Raw genomic sequence first — 22,656 nt, 5'->3', positions numbered from 1 at the left:
AAGTGAGTGTGTCTACATCTTAAAACTTTAAAAGTTTACAGATGTAAAAATTGGTATTTAGAATCTCCTTTAAAAATAAAGGAACACATATTTTTTGTTTTTGGAAAATCCAATTAATGGTGGTTAAATAGGAGTGACAAATTGGGGTGAATGTTTTGAAAGACTATATCTACAGAATATCTGAGAAATGTAAAATGTTACAGACAAAAAAGGGGGTTTTTGGAATCTCCTGTAAATGTAAAGAAACATAGGTAATTTGTTTTTGAAAACTCCACTTAAGGGGAAATAAAAAGGGGTGTAATTTCAAAATGAGAATTTTTACAGTATATCTCAAAAAACTTAACAAGTTACAGAAGTGAAAAATGGTATTTTTATCTCTATTAAAAATTAAGAGACGTGTATTTTTTAGTTTTTGGAAATACCACTTGGGTGGAGGGGGGAGTAAAATTGATTTAAAATGGTGTTGAATTCTTTTAATTAGGCTACTGATATCCCAAAAATGAAGATGTTACAGACGTGAAATTTGATATGTGGAATCTGCTTTAAAAATAAAGTTAGACGTATTCTCGGAAAATCCAATGAGGGGGGGGGGTGAAAGATTTGAAAAAAATGATTGACTTAATTGTATGAGAATACATACATCTAATAAAAATTAAAGTTATTACAGACGTGAAAATTGGTATTTGGATCTACTTTAAAAACAAAGAAAAACGTGTTTTGGGGGGCAACCATCTTGGGGGGCGGGAGTGAAAAGGAGTTGAAGTCCTTTCATGAGGACACATAAATCAAAAACTGAAGAAGTTATAGTTGTGATAATTGGTATTTAGAAGATCCTTTACTACTAAAGAAACAAGTATTTTTTGCCGGAAAATTCACTTGGGGGGGGGGGGAGGAGTGGGAAAGGAAGTGAAAAAAGTGAATTATTATTATGGGGATACTTATATCTCAAACCTGAAGGTAATAGACGTGAACATTGGTGTTTGGAATCTCCTTTAAACATAAAGAAACATGCCTTATTTTAAATTTTTTTGAGGGGTGCAAATAAACTTAACGGCAGTGGGGTGTAAAAGGAGGTGAGACCAATTGATTTTACTGTCCATAATGTACTTATAAGGAGCCTCCGTTGCTCAGGCGGCAGCGTGCCGGCCTCTCACAGCTGGGTTCCGTGGTTCAAGTCCCGGTCACTCCATGTGACATTCGTGCTGGACAAAAGGATGCGAGACAGGTTTTTCTCCGGATACTCCGATTTTTCCTGCTGCCATCATTCATTCCAGCAACACTGTCCAATATTTCATTTCATTTGTCATTCATTGATCCTTGCCCCAGAGGAGTACTTCGGCAGCCGGCATAAATCCTATTGTCGCCGCTAGATTCATTCCATTCCTGACCCTGTCAAATTACTGGAAACAATGACAATGGCAGCAGATGTAATTTACCACCAAGTAGCAGTCTTGCATCTTGCTGTGGGGTCCAGAACATCTAATAATAATAATAATAATAATAATAATAATAATAATAATAATAATAATAATAATAATAATAATAATAATAATAATAATAATAATAATAATAATGTTCTGGACTGTCGTCAAATGTGCGGACCATGCTGGCTCAAGTTGTAAGACTGCAGGACGTAATAACTGTTATAACTGTAATAACTGTTATTTTGTCCTGATTTCCTCATTACGGACTCTGTTCCTCCGTGTTTTGCCGATCATGCAACGGACAAATTTCATTTCTGCTGCCTGGATTCTACTAACATCTTTGTTTCTCATGGTCCATGTTTTGCAACCATAGGTCAGGATTGGTACTAATAAGTTTCATATATGACTCTCTTACATTTTGTTGGTATATATTATGCAATATTATTGAATTGCATTACTGAACTAGGGACTAGTTTTGGCCTTGGCTGCGTCTTAAACACAACTGACTATATCAACAGAGTTTATGTAGAGAAGGAATGACAGCCCAATATAAACATAGGATAAGAGCTGGGGATTAAAATACTTCTGTTTATATACAAGTTGCCTGTGCACATATACACAGGATAAGGGCTGGGGATTAAAACACTTCTGTTTATACAAGTTGTTTATGCACTCCAACTTCCCTCACGCTCTTAATATTGTGCATCTAAATTTCCAGAAAACAGAACTCAGAACTTCCGCCCTCGCATATGTCTTGATTTTCCATCTTCGTGCACAGGAAGAATCACAAGTTTCCCCTCTCTTGATGAATAATATACTATTATTCCAATGTGAATTGCGCAAGAACATTTCTCATCTTTGCATCTTATGAATGCAGATACTACAAAACATTATTGCATCAAAACTAGACGTGATACGAAAAATGTAACATCATTTTCAGACTCAGGGCATCGATTTTCATAAAAAAAAAGATATTTTCTATTTTACTGTAAAATCATGTTGGCTAGTGTTATCATTAGCAAAAGTGCACCTTTAGGGGGGGGAAAAAAAGGAAAAGTGATCTTCAGAGATGTCTAACAATTCTCGATTGTTTAATCATTTTTAAACTGCTTCCTCAAACAAGTGATTCATTGTAAAGTCGGGATCAAATGAGAAATTACAGGTTGGTGCAAAGTTGGACATCTAGAATGGGATGACGCACTTTGGAATTGAACACATAAATTCCATACATGTAATGAAACTTTTGAGGACTTTGATTACACTGCCTTCTGTGCACCCGATACATTAGCCATCATGGACTTAAAATACTGATATAAAAGTTTCATTAAAAACAATCGACTGAAACAGTTTTGATATTTGCATTAATCCACACATCAAACTGGTACAAATGAGTGTAAAAGATGCACTAAATGTGTACATGTTGGGGTGCGTCCTAAGCACAACTGACTATATCAACCGAGTGTATCTAGAAAAGGACAGCCCAACATAAACATAGGATAAGGGCTGGGGATTAAAACACTTCTGTTTATACAAGTTGCCTGAGATAGACACTCTGCTCTGTCTTTCGTGCAATCCAACTTCCCTTGTGCTCTTAATATTGTGTATCAAATTTCTAGAAAACAGAACTCAGAACTTCAGCCCTCGCTTATGTCTCGATCTGCTATCTTCATGCACAGGAAAAATCATGTTTCTCTTTCGTTATGCATAATATACTATCATTCCAATGTGAGTTGTGCGAGAACACCTCTCATCATTACATCTTACGAATGCAGATACTACAAAATAAACTGTGTTAAAACTAGACATGATACGAAAAAAGTGACATCATTTTCAGACTCAGGGCATCAATTTTCATCATCATCATCATCATCACTGATTTTCTGCTCCAGCAAGCCAGGTGCAGGTGTTTACGAGCCTCTTCCAGGTCGTCCTGCAGCTGATGTTCTGCATTTTGCTGCCAGTTTACATCACGTTTGGCAAGTTCTTTGAAAATTTGCTTTTCCCTACTTTCACAAGGCCTCCCTCTGGGCCTCTTACCAACAACAGCCCTAATTGGAGCCATCCTTCTCATATGTCCACACCAACATAATCTGCTTAATTGTAAGGATTCCAACAGACTCCTGTCCAATCCAAGTTGTTGCCGATTATTTCATTCCTTACTTTGTCTCTCCTTCTCTTTTGGAGACATGACCAAAAAAAATAAATTATATTTTACTGTAAAATCATGTTGGCTAGTGTTATCATTAGTAAAAGTGCACCTTTATAACAAAACAAAAAAAAGGAAAAGTGATCTTCACAGATGTTTGACATTTGTCAGTTGTTTAACTAATCATTTTTAAACTACTTCCTCAAACAAGTGATTGATTGTAAAATCAGGATAAAATGAGAAATTTCAGGTTGGTGCTAAGTTGGAATACATCATTAGTCGTTGTGCTCATTACTGAGCATCGGGACCTAATAACTCTATCATTTCCATGTTGCAACCTTGACAAGACGTCTCCATCCCGAGCGATTTTCACATTTCTTCAATATGATCTGAAGTGGTAGACCAGTGACCTTCTTCACCTGATCTATCCATCTACTTGCTGTTCCTCCTCGTGGTCTACTGCCTTCGATTTTGCCTTGCAAAATGAGGAATACATATAGGATGGGATAAATACTCAAAACTACACATCTGAATCATATTCTTTAATCATACATGCCATGCCATAAAGAAGGCAAATTCAGTAAATCAGTGCATTTGAAAGATAAACAGTAGGTTTTTCAATGTTCATGAAGATTTGTGAATTTCTAGTTTTATTATTTGATGGTGGTGAAATGATGATGATGATGATGATGATGATGATGATGATGATGATGATAAACTAAAAATTTTATGTATTTTTCTTGCAGTGGGCATTCTCTACATTATTTGGCAGAACATAGGGAAGTGCAGTGGAGAAACTGGAGGCCATTGTGCCCTACCAGTCAGCCCAGAAAAAAGTAACTTGGTTATTCATGCTGACTGTCACTCAGCTAACAAAGGTCTGTTTGCTGGGATCATCATACTAGTGGGATCTGTAGTTAGCATCATTCTCTTCTTCATTGCTATGGCCAATAGGTAAGTTGAATGTTGATCCATTTAACAGTTCATTTTTCTAATTTTGTTCTGTTTTTCATTTTATTTGGAGGTTAAGACCAGCTTTATTACAAACAGAACCGAGCTTGATAGGTGTAAACTTGTGAAAATTTAGATTTTTATAATTCCACCTTTACAATACTGTAATTGTCTTTATTACAAAGACTCCATTAAATTACACTCGTGAAACATGTTTCGTCCTCTTATAGGACATCTTCAGTCACAAATACAAATACATAACATTAAAAATAAGGCGAACACATTAAAATAAGTGAATGCAAAGTCTTTGTATCCTGTGACACGGCGTGATAGTGTCTTGTCAATCTTCAATGTTAAAATGGTGCAGTGTGAACATGATATGAAGCATGAAGTCCAATTAAAATCATATGTTAAAACTGTTGTTCAAAACAACGAATTGTCAATTATAAAACACCGTAAGTGGCTATGCAAATAAAATTATGTGCATATTGTACATAAAACAGTGTTGTGGTGATGCCACATTATAATAGATTTCTTCATTAGGAGGTGGAGTTATACTGATGCTAGTTGAACCTGATTGTGTGTTGACAATAGGGGCCTAAAAAATAAAAATAAAATATGAATGAACTGAAGAATAAAATGCCGTTAAAATGTGAACTAAGTGCAAACATTGCATTCACTTATTTTGATGTGTCCTCGCCTTATTTTTAATGTTATGTATTTGTATTTGTGACTGAAGATGTCCTATAAGAGGACGAAACATGTTTCACGAGTGTAATTTAATGTAGTCTTTGTAATAAAGACAATTACAGTATTGTAAAGGTGGAATTATAAAATCTAAATTTTCACAAGTTGATACTTTGACAATACGGGCTCTAATATGAAATTTATAACATGCAACTCGATAGTGTAGTCACTTAAGTGCGGCCAGTATCCAGTAATTGGGAAATAGTGGGTTCGAGCCCCACTGTCGGCAGCCCTGAAGATGATTTTCCGTGGTTTCCCATTTTCACACCAGGCAAATGCCGGGGCTGTACCTTATTTAAGGCCATGACCGCTTCCTTCCAATTCCTAGGCCTTCCTATCCCATCATCGCCAAAAGACATATCTGTGTCGGTGCGACGTAAAGCAAATAGCAAAAAATATTATAAACAGGAAAAAGTCTAGTGATATTTTCTTGAAGGATCTTTCCGTATGTAAATACTGATAGCGTGAAGAGAGTTATTAATATAATGGTGTATTGAATGGTGTAATAATAATAATAATAATAATAATAATAATAATAATAATAATAATAATAATAATAATAATAATAATAATAATAATAATAATAATAATAATAATAATAATAATAATAATAATAATAATAATAATAATAATAATAATAATAATAATAATAATAATAATAATAATAATAATAATAATAATAATAATAATAATAATAATAATAATAATAATAATAATAATAATAATAATAATAATAATAATAATAATAATAATAATAATAATAATAATAATAATAATAATAATAATAATAATAATAATAATAATAATAATAATAATAATAATAATAATAATAATAATAATAATAATAATAATAATAATAATAATAATAATAATAATAATAATAATAATAATAATAATAATAATAATAATAATAAAGTAAACTTGTGTCCTCATCCAGAGGTAGTGAGGTAGTGCAGCTCTTTTGAGGCACACCCCCATTGGAGGTGAGCTGCATGTACCATTTCAAGCATATACAAGCTCTCCTGCCATTCTTAAATTTCTGGCAGTACCAGGAATCAAACCTGGGCCCCCAAGGACGGCAGCTAATAACACTAACCATTATGCTGCGGAGGCGGACATAATAATAATAATAAAATCTTACATGAGACGCTCGTGAAGGGTCCACACTCCACGAGTGTGTGGGATTCTTACCCACTAAAAAGCACACCCATTTTCCCACAATGTTTGTTTCTACCCCGGAACTGCTCTCGCATTACTTCAGGGTAGTATCGTGCTTTTAGTCATTCAGACTTCTTCTTCCTTCATTCATCTTTCACTGATGTTCAAAAGCATACAGATCCCTCTTCTTCTGGCGCAGGATACTTTCCACATATTCTGTCATCCTATCCCAAAATTCGTGATTTCTCAGCATTACAAGCACAATATTATCTGGCGGCAATACTTCGAGTTCGGCTTCCACAATACTTCTTTCTGTCAGCCAGTGATCACACACGAAGAAAGTATGTAGGACGTCATCTATATCACGACAGTAAATGCATTTTGGGCTGCTGGCTATGTTCAATTTGTGCAAAAATTTACGGACGTATACGTGCCCTGTTAGAAGCTGAGTAATATATTAATTTACCTCACCATGAGTCCGTTCAATCCAATTATTTAGACATGGTATTATTCACTTTGTCCATTTCCCTCGAGGATCACTTTCTCATCTCTGTTTCCAGCGCTCCATTCGACGGCTACGGGCTGACTTCTTTGCGCATTTCTGTCCAAGTTCTCCTTGAGTATGCCAGATTTCCTGTTGTTCAAGAGCAAGTAAATCAATATGCACTACTCCAGCTATGGTGAGGATTGCAGGTTCGGATACCGTACAATATGCGCATGCTATTCGCAACGCTACACTTCGTTGTACTGCAGCTATCATTCTCCTATACTTTCCTATCTTCAGCAATTCAGCCCATACCTCGGAGCCATACAGAAGTACTGATTGGACTGTTGACATCAGAAGTCGTCGTTTGCTAGATCTTGGGCCTTTGATACTGCCCATTACTCGACTTAAGTTCAGTCATATGTTTCGCTGCCCTTTCTGTCACCCTCTGGAAATGATGCCAGAATGTGAGTTTGGTATCCAGCGTAATGCCTAAATATTTCACACTCTTAGTTGTATCAATGGCTATCTCTCCAACTTGAAACGACAAAATGGTCTCAATTCTTTTTCTTGTCAAAAGAACAATTTCCGTTTTATGATCAGCAAGTGTTAGTCTGTGGTTGTTCATCCATCCCTTTAGCTGTCGCATCACTTGATTCAGTTTAAGTTGCGCCAATTCCAGATCACTGGTCACTATCAAGACAGCCACACCGTCAGCATAACCTATAAGTGTTGTATCATCAGGCATCTCTAGTCACAGTAAGCCATCATAAGTAATATTCCAGAGGTCTGGGCCAAGAATGGATCTTTGTGCTGTGCCAGCTGTAATCCGTTTAGTCTTTTGCCCACCCTCTATATTATACAGCAGTAAGCAATCCTTCAAATAGTCTTTCAATATTATCGTGAGATACACTGGAAGCTTGAATGTTTCTTGAAGTGCTTCCAACATGTCCGTCCATCTTGCTGAGTTAAAAGCATTCTTCACATCCAGGGTCACAAGAAGTGCCACTTTACGAGAATAGTGATTGCCCATTTGTGCTCTTTTGGCAGTGTTCACTACTTCTAGCACTGCATCAACTATCGAATGTCCTCTCCGAAAGCCATGCTGACAAGGTGACTTCCCAGCTTGCTGAACTGCTGAGAGTATTCTGGGCTGTAGGAGCTTCTCCAAACCTTTTCCTGCAGTATCAAGCATACAAAGAGGTCTATACCACCCCCAACTTCCCTTTGCCGATCAAAACTAATTGTGCCTTTTTCCATCGGTTGCTAAAAATACCTGCCATGAGGCAATTGTTGTACATTTCCAGCAGCAACTGTGGACAGAACTCTGCTATTATCTTCAGTATTTCAGCTGGTATACTGTCTGGCCCTGGGGCTTTCTTATTTCTGGGAGAACTAATGGCTCTTTGCAGTTCTTCTGTGGTGAAAAGCAGTATGTCGATTGGTTGTCTTACATCTTCATCAGCAATCCTCTCTGGATGATCAGGGAACAAATTATCCACTATTTCTTTCATGGTTTGCGGATCCATGGTTGGATTTGATAGCACCCCAAGTTTCTTCAAGACGACCTTATAACCCAGTCCCCATGGATCGTCATCTACCTCCTTAGCCATTGCCCACCATCTGTCAGTTTTACTTCTCTTGATTGTATTTCAGAGTTCTTTCCTTGTTGATTTATATTCTGTCATGAGTGAAACATCTTCCTGGCTACCTCTAGCTCTCTGTGTTCTGCGCCTCAGTCGTAGACAACATTTCCTCAGCTCCGCATTTCTTCAGTCCACCAGTACGCTGGACATTTACAGTTTTGCGGTTTCCTTCTAGTCATAGATGCATCACAAGCTTGTTGAAGGAGCCGCATGGTGAGTTTGACATGTATGTTAGCCATTTCATTTCCTGTATAACCAGAGCATTTTCTTGATATGTCATCCATTTCTCTATGTAGTGTATCAAGAAATTTCTCTTTACCTATACTGGCTGTATTCCATTGTTGGTTCGGTAGATTGCGCGACATAGTCCTTAGCTGTGGTTTTCTTGGACCACATCAAAAATGATGTATTGGTGATCACTTCCCGTACAGTCCTCTGTCACTCGCCATTCAGCGATCCTGGATGAAATGTCTTCTGATGCAAATGTAACGTCAGGTATTGTTCCTCTACAGCCTGGTCGTCGGAAGGTTGGCACATTTCCGACGTTGATGACTATCAAATCTGTCCTAGCAGCCATCTCCAATATACGTCGTCCTCTAGAGTCCGTATGTGGCATGCCTCATTCTAACGCTTGGCTGTTGAGATCTTCAGCAACCAGTAATCTGTTGTCCATTCCTTGTAGTGCATCTTCAAGGTCATCCAGTTTTGTCTGAAAGTCACGCACAGACTCATTCGGAGTAAAGTAAGAGCTCACAAATGTTATTCTGTCAGTCAGGACCCAAACAAATCCGTCTCCACACCCATTTTCATTTAAATTTTCATAATAATAATAATAATAATAATAATAATAATAATAATGATAATGATGTATGGCCACCGGAGAGAGGCCTGGTGAGGGTCTTTTCCTATCAGGTGACCTGCATGTCTGTGAATATGAGGGCCCTATCTAGGATGATTTCTAATGCTGAATACGTCACACACACCCAGCCCCCGAGCCATTGGAATTAACCAATTAAGGTTAAAATCCACGACCCAGCCAGGAATCGAACCCGGGACCCTCTGGACCAAAGGCCAGCATGCTAACCATTTAGCCATGGAGCCAGACACTGAATGGTGTCATTATAAAATACAGTACATATGTATATCTACCCCTTAGCCCCATTTTCCTGATATGGGGTTAGGGATGAGATGAGATGAAATTATATGGCATGTTTTTATGGCCAAATGGCCTTCCTGAAGCCAACCTCAGTTGAGGAAATAATGATAGTGAATGAAATTGGGTAAGGCGGTGGAAGGAATCGGCTGTGGCCTATGAATAGAAATTGTCGCAGCATTTTCCTGGAATTGAAAACTGAAAAACACAGAAAATCATTCTCAGGACAGCCAATGGTGGAGTTTGAAATCACTCGCCGCCCTAATGCAGAGCTTGGCTTCACAGCCGTAGCCCATTAACGCAGCCACTCTGCTCAGTTTGGTACAGTAAAACCTCACCATTTCTGAATTTGCTAATTCTAAATTAAACATAAACTTAAATGTTTTCCAGTCTGTCGAACACACAATTTCAATATAAGTATTACATATCCATAAAAAAGCACATTATTACATACATACATCATCATTATAGACCGTTATGCCTTTCAGCGTTCAGTCTGCAAGCCTCTGTGAATTTACTAAATGTCGCCACAATCCTCTAGTGCTGTGGCCTCATTTAGTTCTATACCGCTTATCTTTAAATTGTTAGAAACTGAGTCTAACCATCATCATCTTGGTCTACTTCTCTTACCCTCCATAGCAGAGTCCATGATTCTCCTAGGTAACCTATCCTCCTCCATTCGCCTCACATGATCCCACCACCGAAGCTGGTTCAAGCGTACAGCTTCATCCATCGAGTTCATTTGTAACTTAGCCTTTACCTCCTCATTCTGAGTACCCTCTTGCCATTGTTCCCACCTGTTTGTACCAGCAATCATTCTTGCAACTTTCATATCTGTTACTTCTAACTTATGAATAAGATATCCTGAGTCCACCCAGCTTTCGTTTCCGTAAAGCAAAGTTGGTCTGAAAACAGACTGATGTAAAGAAAGTTTCGTCCAGGAGCTGACTTCGTTCTTACATAACATTGCTGATCGCAACTGCGAGCTCACTGCGTTAGCTTTACTACACCTTGATTCAATCTCACTTACTATATTACCATCTGGGGAGTACATACAACCTAAATACTTAAAATGATCTACCTGTACCAGCTTTGTATCACCAATCTTACATTCAATTCTGTTGAATTTCTTACCTACTGATAACAATTAATTTTTTTTTTTTTTTTTTTTTTTTTTGCTAGTTGCTTTATGTCTCACCGACACAGGTAGGTCTTATTGCGACGATGGGACAGGGAAGGGCTAGGAGTGGGAAGGAAGCGGCCGTGGCCTTAAGGTACAGCCCCAGCATTTGCCTGGTGTGAAAATGGGAAACCATGGAAAACCATCCAGGGCTGCCGACAGTGAGGTTCAAACCTACTATCTCCAGAATACTGGATACTGGCTGCACTTAAGCGATTGCAGATATCGCGCTCGGTTGACAACAATTTAGTCTTTGAGAGGCTAATTTTCATACCATACTCATTGCACCTATTTTCAAGTTCCAAGATATTAGACTGCAGGCTTTCGGCATAATCTGCCATTAAGACCAAGTCGTCAGCGTAGACCAGACTGCTTACTACATTTCCCCCTAACTGAATCTCTCCCTGCCACTTTATAGCCCTACCTGTCAGCAGATGATCCATGCAAACTACGAACAGTAAAGGTGAAAGATTACAGCCTTGTCTAACCCCTGTAAGTACCCTGATCCATGAACTCACTCCCTCAGTACCCTGTCATATGCTTTTGCCAGATCTACAAAACATAAACACAACTGTCTATTCCTCTCATAGCATTATTCGTCCGACTCGTTGGCTGAACGGTCAGCGTACTGGCCCTCGGTTCAGAGGGTCCCAGGTTCGATTCCCGGCCAGGTCGGGGATTTTAACCTTAATTGGTTAATTCCAATGGCACAGGGGCTGGGTGTATGTGTTGTCTTCATCATTTCATCCGCATCACGACGCGCAGGTCGCCTACGGGTGTCAAATAGAAAGACCTGCACCTGGCGAGCCGAACCCGTCCTCGGATATTCCAGCACTAAAAGCCATATGAAATTTCATTTTTCATAGCATTATTCAATTACCTGGCGCATACTGTAAATCTGATCCTGACAGCCTCTCTGTGGTCTGAAACCACACTGGTTTTCATTCAACTTCCTCTCAACGACTGATCGCACCCTCCCTTCCAAGATGCCAGTGAATATTTTGCCTGGTATACTAATCAATGAAATACCTCGATAGTTGTTGCAATCCTTCCTGTTCCTTTGCTTATAGATAGGTGCAATTACAGCTTTTGTCCAATCTAAAGGTACCTTACCAACACCCCTTGCTAACCTTATTATTCTATGAAGCCATTTCATCCCTGCCTTCCCACTATACTTCACCATTTCAGGTCTAATTTCATCTATTCCTGCTGCTTTATGACAATGGAGTTTATTTACCATCCTTTCAACTTTCTCAAGCGCAATTTCACCAACATCATTTTCCTCCTCCCCATAAGGTCCGTTCTTCGCAACACCATCATGAAGATTTCCTTTTATGTTGAGATTTTCAAAATATTCCCTCCACCTGTCCAGTGATTCCCTGGGATCTATTAAGAGTTCACCTGAATGACCCAAAACACTGTTCATTTCCTTTTTCCCTCCCTTCTTAAGATTCTTTATTACTGTCCAGAAAGGCTTCCTTGCTGCTTGACCTAGCCTTTCCAGGTTATTACCAATATCTTCCCACGACTTCTTTTTAGATTCAGAAACTATTTGTTTCACTCTGTTCCTTTCATCTATGTATAATTCCCTGTCTGCATCAGCCCTTGTTTGGAGCCATTTCTGATAAGCCTTCTTTTTACATTTACAAGCTGCTCTCAGTTCATCATTCCAACAAGATGTTCGCTTTTCCCCATCTTTACACACAGCTGTTCCTAGGCATTCCCTTGCTGTTGCTACTACAGCATCCCTGTATGCCACCCATTCTCTTTCTATATCCTGAACCTTTTACTATCCACTGTTTGGAACTTCCTACTAATTATACCCGTGTACTTCTGCCTAATTTCCTCGTGCTGGAGATTTTCTATCCTTATTCGTTTACAGGCAGATTTCACTTTCTCTATCCTAGGCCTAGAGATACTTAGTTCACTACAGATCAGATAGTGGTCTGTTTCATTGAAAAATCACCAAAAACCTGTATATTCCAAACAGATTTCCTTAATTTGAAGTTGGTTAAGATATAGTCTATTATGGATCTGGTATGCCTAGCCTCCCATGTGTAGCAGTGAATAGCCTTATGCTCGAAGAATGTATTCATAACTGCTAAACCCATACTAGCACAGAAGTCCAGCAAATGCTTCCCATTCCCATTAGCTTCCATATCTTCCCCACATTTAACAATCACCCTTTTGTATCCTCCAGTTCTATTTCCAACTCTCGCACTGAAATCACCCATTAGCACTATCCTATCCTTGCTGCTGACCCTGACTATGATGTCACTCAATGCTTCATAAAACTTGTCAATTTCATCCTCATCTGCGCCCTCACATGGTGAATACACTAAGACAATTCTCGTCCTAATTCCTCCAACTCCCAAATCTACCCACATCATTCGCTCGTTTACACGCCTAACATAAACTATGTTGCGTGCAATAGTATTCCTGATGAACAGCCCTACCCCAGACTCTGCCCTTCCCTTTTTAACACCCATCAAGTACACTTTATAATCTCCTAGCTCTTCCTCGTTATCTCCCCTTACCCAAATATCACTTACTCCTAGCACATCCAGATGCATACTCTTTGCTGACTCAGCAAGTTCTACTTTCTTTCTTCCATAAGCCCCATTAATATCGATAGCTCCCCATCGAATTCCATTTTGTTCGCCAAGTTGTTTCCAAGGAGTCCCTCGCCTGTCAAATGGGAGTGGGTCTCCGTTACTCCCACAGATTAAGGCTTGCTTAAAATGTTCTGAGCTCGGTAAATTCGTGAAGCAGGATGCTACCCTACTTACACATAGTCCAAGTGAGGATCTCTCCTCTAATGGGTTAGGGACCACCAGTAGATTGTATAGCCCTAGACGCCCGAGCACGAAGAAGGCCATGATTCAGAATATGTCCATAATGCCCATTCCCATTCCGTAGCAACTGGTATCCCGACTCTCAGGACCACTTACTAGGCCACTCAGCTGTTGCCCATGGTTCACGAACTAGGACGTGACTACAGTAACCCACACCATGAACCACATTATTAAACAAGGAATAAATAATAATGTATATTTTTACAGGTATGTTATAGTGTAATATTTGTACTGAAATTGTGTGTTCGGCAGACTGGAAAGAAGTTTACATTTAAACTGAGTCAACACTGAAAAGCATGGCTTCCTTCTTAACAAATAATTCAAAATTCATGATAATTCTGACTGCTTTTCATTGCATATACCACAATACTGTACCAGGCTTTATGTTTGTGCCAAAGTGGAAGGAAGAAACTGATGATAACATTGAAATTAGTAGAAAAGGGATAATTTGGACACTCTTATCAATTTGTAAACATTAATCTGGACTATGTACCTAAAGTATTATATTACACTTGAGAGATGCAACAACAAGTGACAAAACAACAGTAGGCCATACAGAGTCTCAGCCAAAAATAAATATATAATTTTTAAGCCATTATTAACAGATGTTGGGGATAACGACATTGGGACAACATTGGAGACTGGCACTTCTTTGGCTGGTGTGGATCATAACAGTGTAGAGACAGAAGACAACAGCAAATGTACCTAGCTTAAGAAGTTCGAATATAGACTTTCATTTTTGTGACATATACAATATGTTAAAATTGAATAATTGAAAAAGAGGTTCAACCTATTCAATACATAAGAGAAAGAAATGTAGTGATTACATTCTTATTTAATAGTAATTAGAATTGGGACCGGTTTCGACCATAGTCCAAGTCATCGTCAGCCGATCAAAACAAAAATCATGAAAAACAATGCATGTGAAAAAGAAAAAGATTAAGTGAACTCTGGATCAGTATAAGAGGCAATATAAAATGATGATGGGGGTAGAAACTGTGAGTCACTTAAAAGAAAAACAGTGCATAATTTTATGAATGGGTGTGTAAAAACTGACCCATTTGACTGTTCTCCGCTGTTCATAAACATTGTGAGACTTTACCTATCATTGCGTGTGCCGTACCACCATTCATAAACAACCCCAAACCATCACAGAGCCCCCTCCATGTTTCACTGTAGGTGTTACACAGTAAGATGCATTTTTGCATTTTTTCCGATGCTGAACATCGAACATAAACTCGTCGCTGTTGCCCGAAAACCTTCAAAACTTGGTTACAGTAATATATTTTGTCATTAAACAATCATTAAAGATATTCGTGCGGGTGCATATGTTTTGTCTGGAAACTTTTGGCCAGCAGTGTAGATGGTTCAGGTAAATGGATAAAAGCAATCTGTACGCTGCTGGAGTGAAAATATGGTTGAATGTTGTGGCTAAAACAATGCTATTGTGTAAAATACTTGATGAAATGTAAAGCAGCATAGTTTCTCAATTTTCATGAACAATACTACTGTTTGCTTGTGATCTACCATTGCCAAGGAATGGAAGATTAGAATTTCTCTTCCTCCTCTCTTTAATATGAAGGATTCTTTAGTAACATTAATGTTAACAATAGTAGGATGCAGGAAACACATAAGAAATAAAAATTGTAAATATTTTTGTTATTCGTCATTGGATGAATTTATTTTGTGAATAAGATCAGAAATTTTCTAAAACTTTTGTCATGTAGCATTTATCAATAGGACTAGTATTAACATTGGGCTGAGTAGCTCAGACGGTAGAGTGGATCCTTCAATCCTAACTCAGTATGATGGTATTTGAAAGTACTTAAATACAGCAGCCTCAAGTGGGTGGGTCTACTTGTACGTAAAAGAACTCCTGTAAGACAAAATTCCAGCATCTGAGCATCTCCAAAAACCTCAGAAGTACCTAGTGGGACATAAAACTAATAACATTATCACTGCGAGTATTAATGGAGATACTTGAAAATTAATTTTTAGACCTTCCAAGTATGAATCAAATTTTATTTATAGCCTAGACTGACCTTTGACCTAAAGTATCGATTTCCATTCAGTTTTGTCCAGCAGTTTTGTTGTAATACATACATGACAGAATTTTAAAACTTGCATAATTTTCTTATTCTGGATATTGCCAATACATAATTTTTTTTTTTTTCAATTGGCTTTACGTCGCACCGACACAGATAGGTCTTATGGCGATGATGGGACAGAAAGGGCCTAGGAATGGGAAGGAAGCGGCTGTGGCCTTAATTAAGGTACAGCCCCAGCATTTGCCTGGTGTGAAAATGGGAAACCACTGAAAACCATCTTCAGGGCTGCTGACAGTGGGGTTTGAACCCACTATCTCCCGGATGCAAGTTCACAGCTGTGCGGCCCTAACCACATGGCCAAATCGTCCAGTTCTTTTTAAATTTTTACCACAGTACAGACAAATTCATGTTTTGTTTGTTAGGCAGATACATATTCTGGCATTCCAGAGACATTTAGGCAGTGATTCATTTCAGGGCTAGAGACATTCCAGTCATCAACCCAGTCATTGCCAAATGATATTCATATTGCAGTGTATATTTTGCGCCTGTTGTTCAATTTGATTATCCATGACAGTGCCCTTGATGGCTTAGGTCAATCCTTGCATAGAAAATGCAGTCACACATATTGCACCTAATGGAGGATACAGGGTGTGGCTGGATTTTACAAAGTTTCTGTCTTTCACAAGCCTCTGTTTCTTCTCTTCCACATACTTCTTCAAATTTGACGATACCATCTAAGATGTTCACACACCAGCAAGCATTCTTTTGCTTGAGCATGCCAGATTTTCATGTTTATGCCTGTGCTCATTGTAGTCTTCTTGAGCTGATCTTTGTAGTGCTTCAAAGGAGCATCATGATTCCTCTTGTGAGTGCTAAGTTCTGTACAAGATTTATCAAGGGCGTCTGTTATCATTCATAAGTTGGATGTCAATCTGGGCTGGTTACATATGATTGAGGCTTCTATATTATTCTTCAAGAAATTACACATTATTGACATAATCCTCCCAGCTAATGTTCAGAATGGTCCGTAGCTTTTACTGATGAAACAGTTCTAATTTCTCAATATCACAGCAGGGGGTTAAGGAGTCATATATAGATAGTAAGGTTTCAATCAGTCAATCACCACTGATCTGCATTTAGGGCAGTCAGCCAGGTGGCAGATTCCCTATCTGTTGTTTACCTGGGCTTTTCTTAAATAACTGCAAAGTATTTGGAAATTTATTGAACATCACCCTCTGTAAATTATTCCAATCCCTAACTCCTCTTCCTATGAACAAATAATTGCCCCAATTTGTCCTCTTGAATTACAACTTTATCTTCACATTGTGATCCTTCCTACTTTTAAAAACGCCACTCAAACTTATTTGTCTCCTAATGTCATTCCACGCCATCTCTCCACTGACAGCTCGTTATATACCACATACTTTTCTACAAATTTTAATTTATTCTTACCTAATCAATACATACTATACTGATAATAGCAAATCATATCCATAAATATGGGCCTAGCAATGAAATTTATTGCATACACATACCACATAGTCGAACAGCTCATCTCCTTTCTACCAAGTCTTCCCAGCCCATACTTGGCAACATTTTCATAACACTACCCTTTTGTCACCCAAAACAAATCAAGTTGCTTTTCTCTGAATTTTTTCAAGTTCTCGAATTAAGTAATCCTAGTGAGGTTCCCATGCACTGGAACCATACTCTAGTTGCAGCCTTACCAGAGACTTACATGCCCTCTCCTTTACATCCTTACTACAACCCCCTAAATACCCTCATTACCATATGCAGGGATCTTTACCTTTTATTTACAATCCCATTTAAGTGATAAACCCAATGAAGATAATGCTTCCCTTACACCTAGGCACTTACAGTGTTCCCCATAAGGAACTTTCACCCCATCAACACAGTACTTAAACCTGAGAGGACTTGTCCTATTAGTGAAACTCACAACCTGACTTTTAACCCCGTTTATCATCATACCGTTGTCTGCTGTCCATCTCATAACATTGTCGAGGTCTTTTTGCAGTTGCTCACAATGTTGTAACTTATTTATTACTCTATATAGTATTACATTATCCACAAAACTCCGTATCTCTGATTCCAGTTTTTTTCTCATAACATTTACCATATACTGTATGTTCAGTATATAAGAAAACATCAAGGTCCAATAATACTGCCTTGAGGAATTTCCCTCTTAATTATTAAAAGATCAGATAATGCTTTCCTTACACTAATTCTCCAAGTTTTGTTTTCTAGAAGAAATACAGCCATCCATTCAGTCACTCTTTTGTCTAGTCCAATTGCACTCATTTTTGTCAGTAGTCTCCCATGATCTACTCTGTCGAATGCCTTAGATAGATCAATTACGATGCAGTCCCTTTGACCTCCTGAATTGAAATATCTGCTATATATCTTGCTGGAATCCTACAAGCTGAGCTTCAGTGGAATAACCTTTCCTAAACCTGAACTGTCTCCTGTTAAACCAGTTACTAATTTTATGAACATGTCTAATATAATTAGAAAAAAAGCTTTCCGAAAGCTTACATGCAATGCATGACAAACTGACTGGTATAATTTTCAGCTTTATGTTTTGCCCTTTCCTTTGTACACAGAGGCTCCATTCATTTGGTATAGCACCTTCATGCAAACAGTAATCATATAAGTACTTCAGATATGGTACTGTATCCCAACCCATTGTCTTTAGTATATCCCCAGAAATCTTATGAATTCCAGCTGCTTTTCTAGTTTTCAAATTTTGTATCTTATTGTAAATGTCTTTGTTATCATAGGTAAATTTCAATACTTCATTAGTATTAGTCACCTCCTCTTTCTGGACATTATCCTTGTAAACAACAATCTTTATATACTGCTGACTGAATATTTCTGCCTTCTGTAGATCCTCGCATAAACACTCCCCTTGTTCATTAATGATTCCTGGAATATCCTTCTTGGAACCTGTTTTTTTTCTTAAAGTACATATAAATGTACTTACTCTTCCATTTTTCACTAATATTTGTATGACTGCCTTATACTTGCCATCATGTTATACTTAGCTCAATGCTTCGCTAGATTCAATTTCCCAGTAAGCTCCTTCAGTTTCTCCTTACTTCTGCAACCATTTCTATTTCTTTCCAATCTGCACCTCCCTCTTAGTCTCTTTACTTCTCTGTTATAATATAGCAGGTCTTTAGCATTCCTTACCACCTTTAAAAGTACATCCCTGTTTTCTCTTTCCTCCACAATTGCTTTTACCCATCTCACAGGATATTTACATTTTTATTTACTGTTTTCCACCGATCATAATTACTTTTTTTTAAACTCCCTCATGCTTGTCTTATCAGCCATATGGTATTGCCTAATAGTCCTACTTTTATAACCTTTCTTTCTATGACATTTTATTTTTAACTACAAAAAAAAAAGCTTTGTGATCACTAATACAATTTATTACTTCAGTTTCTCTATAGAGTTCATCCTGTTTTACCAGCACTATGCCCACCCTCTAGTTAGTTCCATCACCGAGCTCGATAGCTGCAGTCGCTTAAGTGCGGCCAGTATCCAGTATTCGGGAGACAGTAGGTTCGAACCCCACTGTCGACAGCCCTGAAGATGGTTTTCCGTGGTTTCCCATTTTCACACCAGACAAATGCTGGGGCTGTACCTTAATTAAGGCCAAGGCCGCTTCCTTCCCACTCCTATCCTTCCCACTCCTAGCCCTTCCCTGTCCCATCGTCGCCATAAGACCTATCTGTATCGGTGCGACGAAAAGAAAAAAAAGTTAGTTCCATCACTTTCTGAATTTGCTGTCCTTCCAAGATTAACTTATTTGTCATTTGTTGGTCATTCTTCCAGTTGTTCGCATTACCTTCCCAAATAACATTTGGTAATTCCCACATAGCTGATTATCTTATCAAATAATTCTGAATCAGCATCTGCATCACCCTTTCCAGGTCTATACACTCCAGAAACATCAAGTTGCCTATTTTCTTTACAGATGAGCCTTACACCTAGAATTTCACATTTGTCATCTTTAACTCTTTTATAGCTTACAAATTCTTCTTTCACCAGAATGAATACTCCACCTCCTACCATTCCTATCCTGTCCCCATGATAAACACTCCAGATGAGAAAAATACAAATATAGTTTCACCTCCTAATCAATACACGATATTATTATCTAAAAAGATTATTTATTTCTACACCTACGTTGTTAGCCGATGATGTCTCAGGGAGCATGGCAGCAAGGTATGGGGAAAAAAGACTAGGAGCAACAACACAACCGTACTCCAATCCATTGTTCTTCTTCTTCTGTCTATATGCCTTGCCCAGTCTCCCGGACATTGGCGATCAATGTGGACAGTTGTTCTTCTATCTTCAGCAACACGGTAGAGTTGTGTGACGGTTCATATTCCAGTTCAGTCTTGAATGTTCTTGAAGACCTGATGTTCTTGTTTTGCCTACTCCTCACTATCCTTTAATTTTGCTCTTTAAAATGAGGTGCAGTACTGCATATCTTTCACCATGTAATAGATGCTCCAAACATGCAATTTTTCTGCATTTGATGATGGTCAGCAGCTCTCTTTTAGAGTTTACTCTCTGTAATATCTGTTCATTAAAGACATGCTCTATCCAGGAGACTTTCAGCATTCTTCGATGAAACCACATTTCCAAAGCTTCCAGCCTTTTTATGGTGGTCGTTTTCAAAGTCTAAGCTTCAGCTCCATAAAGCAAAATTGACCAAACCTAACATGTAACCATGTACTGTCTCAGTTTTAAATATAAGGCATCATCACAGAGTAAAGCCTCCCTTTTTAAAAAATACTAATCTTGCCATTTCTATACAGGTCTTAATTTCGAGATTTGAGTTTCAGCTATCTGATATCCAACAACCAAGGTATTTACAGTTGTCAACTTGGATTTGTTGACCTTTCAGTTTCAGAATAGCTTTATCTCTTCTTCTACTGAAAACCATTAGTTTCATTTTCTTTGTATTAACTGTGAGACCCCTTTCTTTCCCAACTGCATTAAGCTTATATAAGAATAGTTGTAGACTTTCTATACTACTGGCAAGAAGTACTGTGTCATCTGCATATATAAGCATGTGTATTAGTTCCATAACCATTTCAAAATCCAAACTGGGTGGTTTCTATCTGGTCTTCACATTTCTTTCTTATCCATTAGTAATTGTGAATTCTCCTGATATAGGTAGGTAATTTTGATACAGAACCTGTCCAAAGATACCATTATGAAATACTTTGACTAATCATCCAGGCCTCAGTTCAGAATTAAAATCCCTGGAATACCCGTAAACGAAATATGAGACCCTCGGGTAAGAAGCAAACACGCTACTTCAACATCATGAAACAGGGCAGCCAAAGTACCTTAAGACAAAAGAATATTCATTCCTAGAATTTCCCCTACACCAACAAATTATCCCTTCGATTTCAAACACCTACAGTTTTCAGTCACATAATGTTTCAGGATGACAATAAATAAGTCACAAGTACAAAAAATGAACATTAGAGGCATAGATCTCCACACTCACTGCCAGTTATATGTTGCCTTCTCAAGAGTGGGCAGTACTGTAGCAAACAGCTTTGTATTCCTGAAAATACAACTAAGAAGGTTGTAAATCGGAAGGCACTGAAATTATTTCTAACACTAAAATGGTACTACCAGTCATTGCCAAAAACTTGAGCACAGAAAATACCAAGACGTAAGTCAATGATGTGATTTTTCTTCTTTTTCTTTTTTTAAATGGCCTGCCGTTCCACTTCAAACTTAATTCTCTGAAATTCTTGTTGTGGCAGCTTAGCATTACTTAGTAATAGACTTTCTTTTTATTATTATTTAATAGACAGTTAAACTTCCCAACACCAAAGGTTGCAGCAACAACCTATTGAATAATATGATTTTGCAACTTCTCTGTATTTAATGATTTTCATTTACTTCATTTTTTCTTTTTCAGTGCGTACGTGGAAATTGGTTTAACTGTCAACACAGCATCAGAACTGATTCTCCTTATAATCATGACCTTCTCTACAATATTTGCTTATCGCCAGCTTACTCGTCTTGACATCAATAAGCATTCTATTTCATTACTAGATGATCTACTTTTATTCATTTGCATTCCTGCATTTTTCCTCCACGCTATCTTCAGCATTGTACCTGCTGTTCGGAAGAATAATTATCTCTCTCTGATGACAATCTTACTCCAGGTAAGTGATAAGATTAATGAATATAAAGCGAGTTTCTCTCATCAGTCGACCGGTGGGCACATGGAGCCTGCCAGCCTGCCGTTGACGCAGCACTCCCGCCTCCATCGCATAGTAACAAGCACGGCAATTCCATCATTTTCTCAGTTGTACTCCATGTTTAGCATATTCAAGCGTTGATCTGTTGCTCAAACTGTTCTCGAGTTATGAAGTGTTAGTTTGGGGTAATTCTGCATAATGCCTCCAATAGTTACATAAAAACAGAGTCTTGCAGGGAAGTTTTTAGATGATTCATAATACCATATCTAGGTATACACAGTACTGCCATAAGGTCTATCAGTAAAATCTAAATGCACTGTAGTATAGTAATTATGAATTAAGTGTGGCAATTCTGTATGTCGTTGTCCACAAGGTCACCTTCACGACTCTACCAGTAACTGGCTTGCAGTGTGCCAATAGCAGGCAGCAGTGAAAGATGGAGTGGGGAGTGTATGAGAATCGTATTACTGTTTTAGCATTATTTCATTACGGAAAGCGAGATAAAGAAATATTTTCTACACTGAAACCTCTCAGTATCAATGAACGATTTGTGTTTCAGATAATAGCATGGTTTAAACAAACGGGTGCAACTGTTGATCACGTC

The 22,656-nt window shown here is 38.0% G+C and overlaps 1 protein-coding gene across 1 annotated transcript in view; it reads left to right on the top strand.

Moving 5' to 3' along the window:
* Positions 1-22,656, top strand: part of LOC136874914 (proton channel OtopLc) — a 224,654-nt gene that overhangs the window by 177,674 nt on the left and 24,324 nt on the right. The window contains exons 10-11 of the mRNA XM_067148624.2: positions 4,317-4,524; positions 21,767-22,016. Coding sequence (XP_067004725.2) covers positions 4,317-4,524; positions 21,767-22,016 — 458 coding nt within the window. The remainder of the gene's footprint in view (positions 1-4,316; positions 4,525-21,766; positions 22,017-22,656) is intronic.

This window comes from Anabrus simplex, chromosome 1 (genome assembly GCF_040414725.1).
Source record: "Anabrus simplex isolate iqAnaSimp1 chromosome 1, ASM4041472v1, whole genome shotgun sequence".
Classification (NCBI taxonomy): Eukaryota; Metazoa; Arthropoda; class Insecta; order Orthoptera; family Tettigoniidae; genus Anabrus; species Anabrus simplex.
Note: the sequence above shows the minus strand (reverse complement) of the source record. Positions and strands in the feature narration are given on the sequence as shown.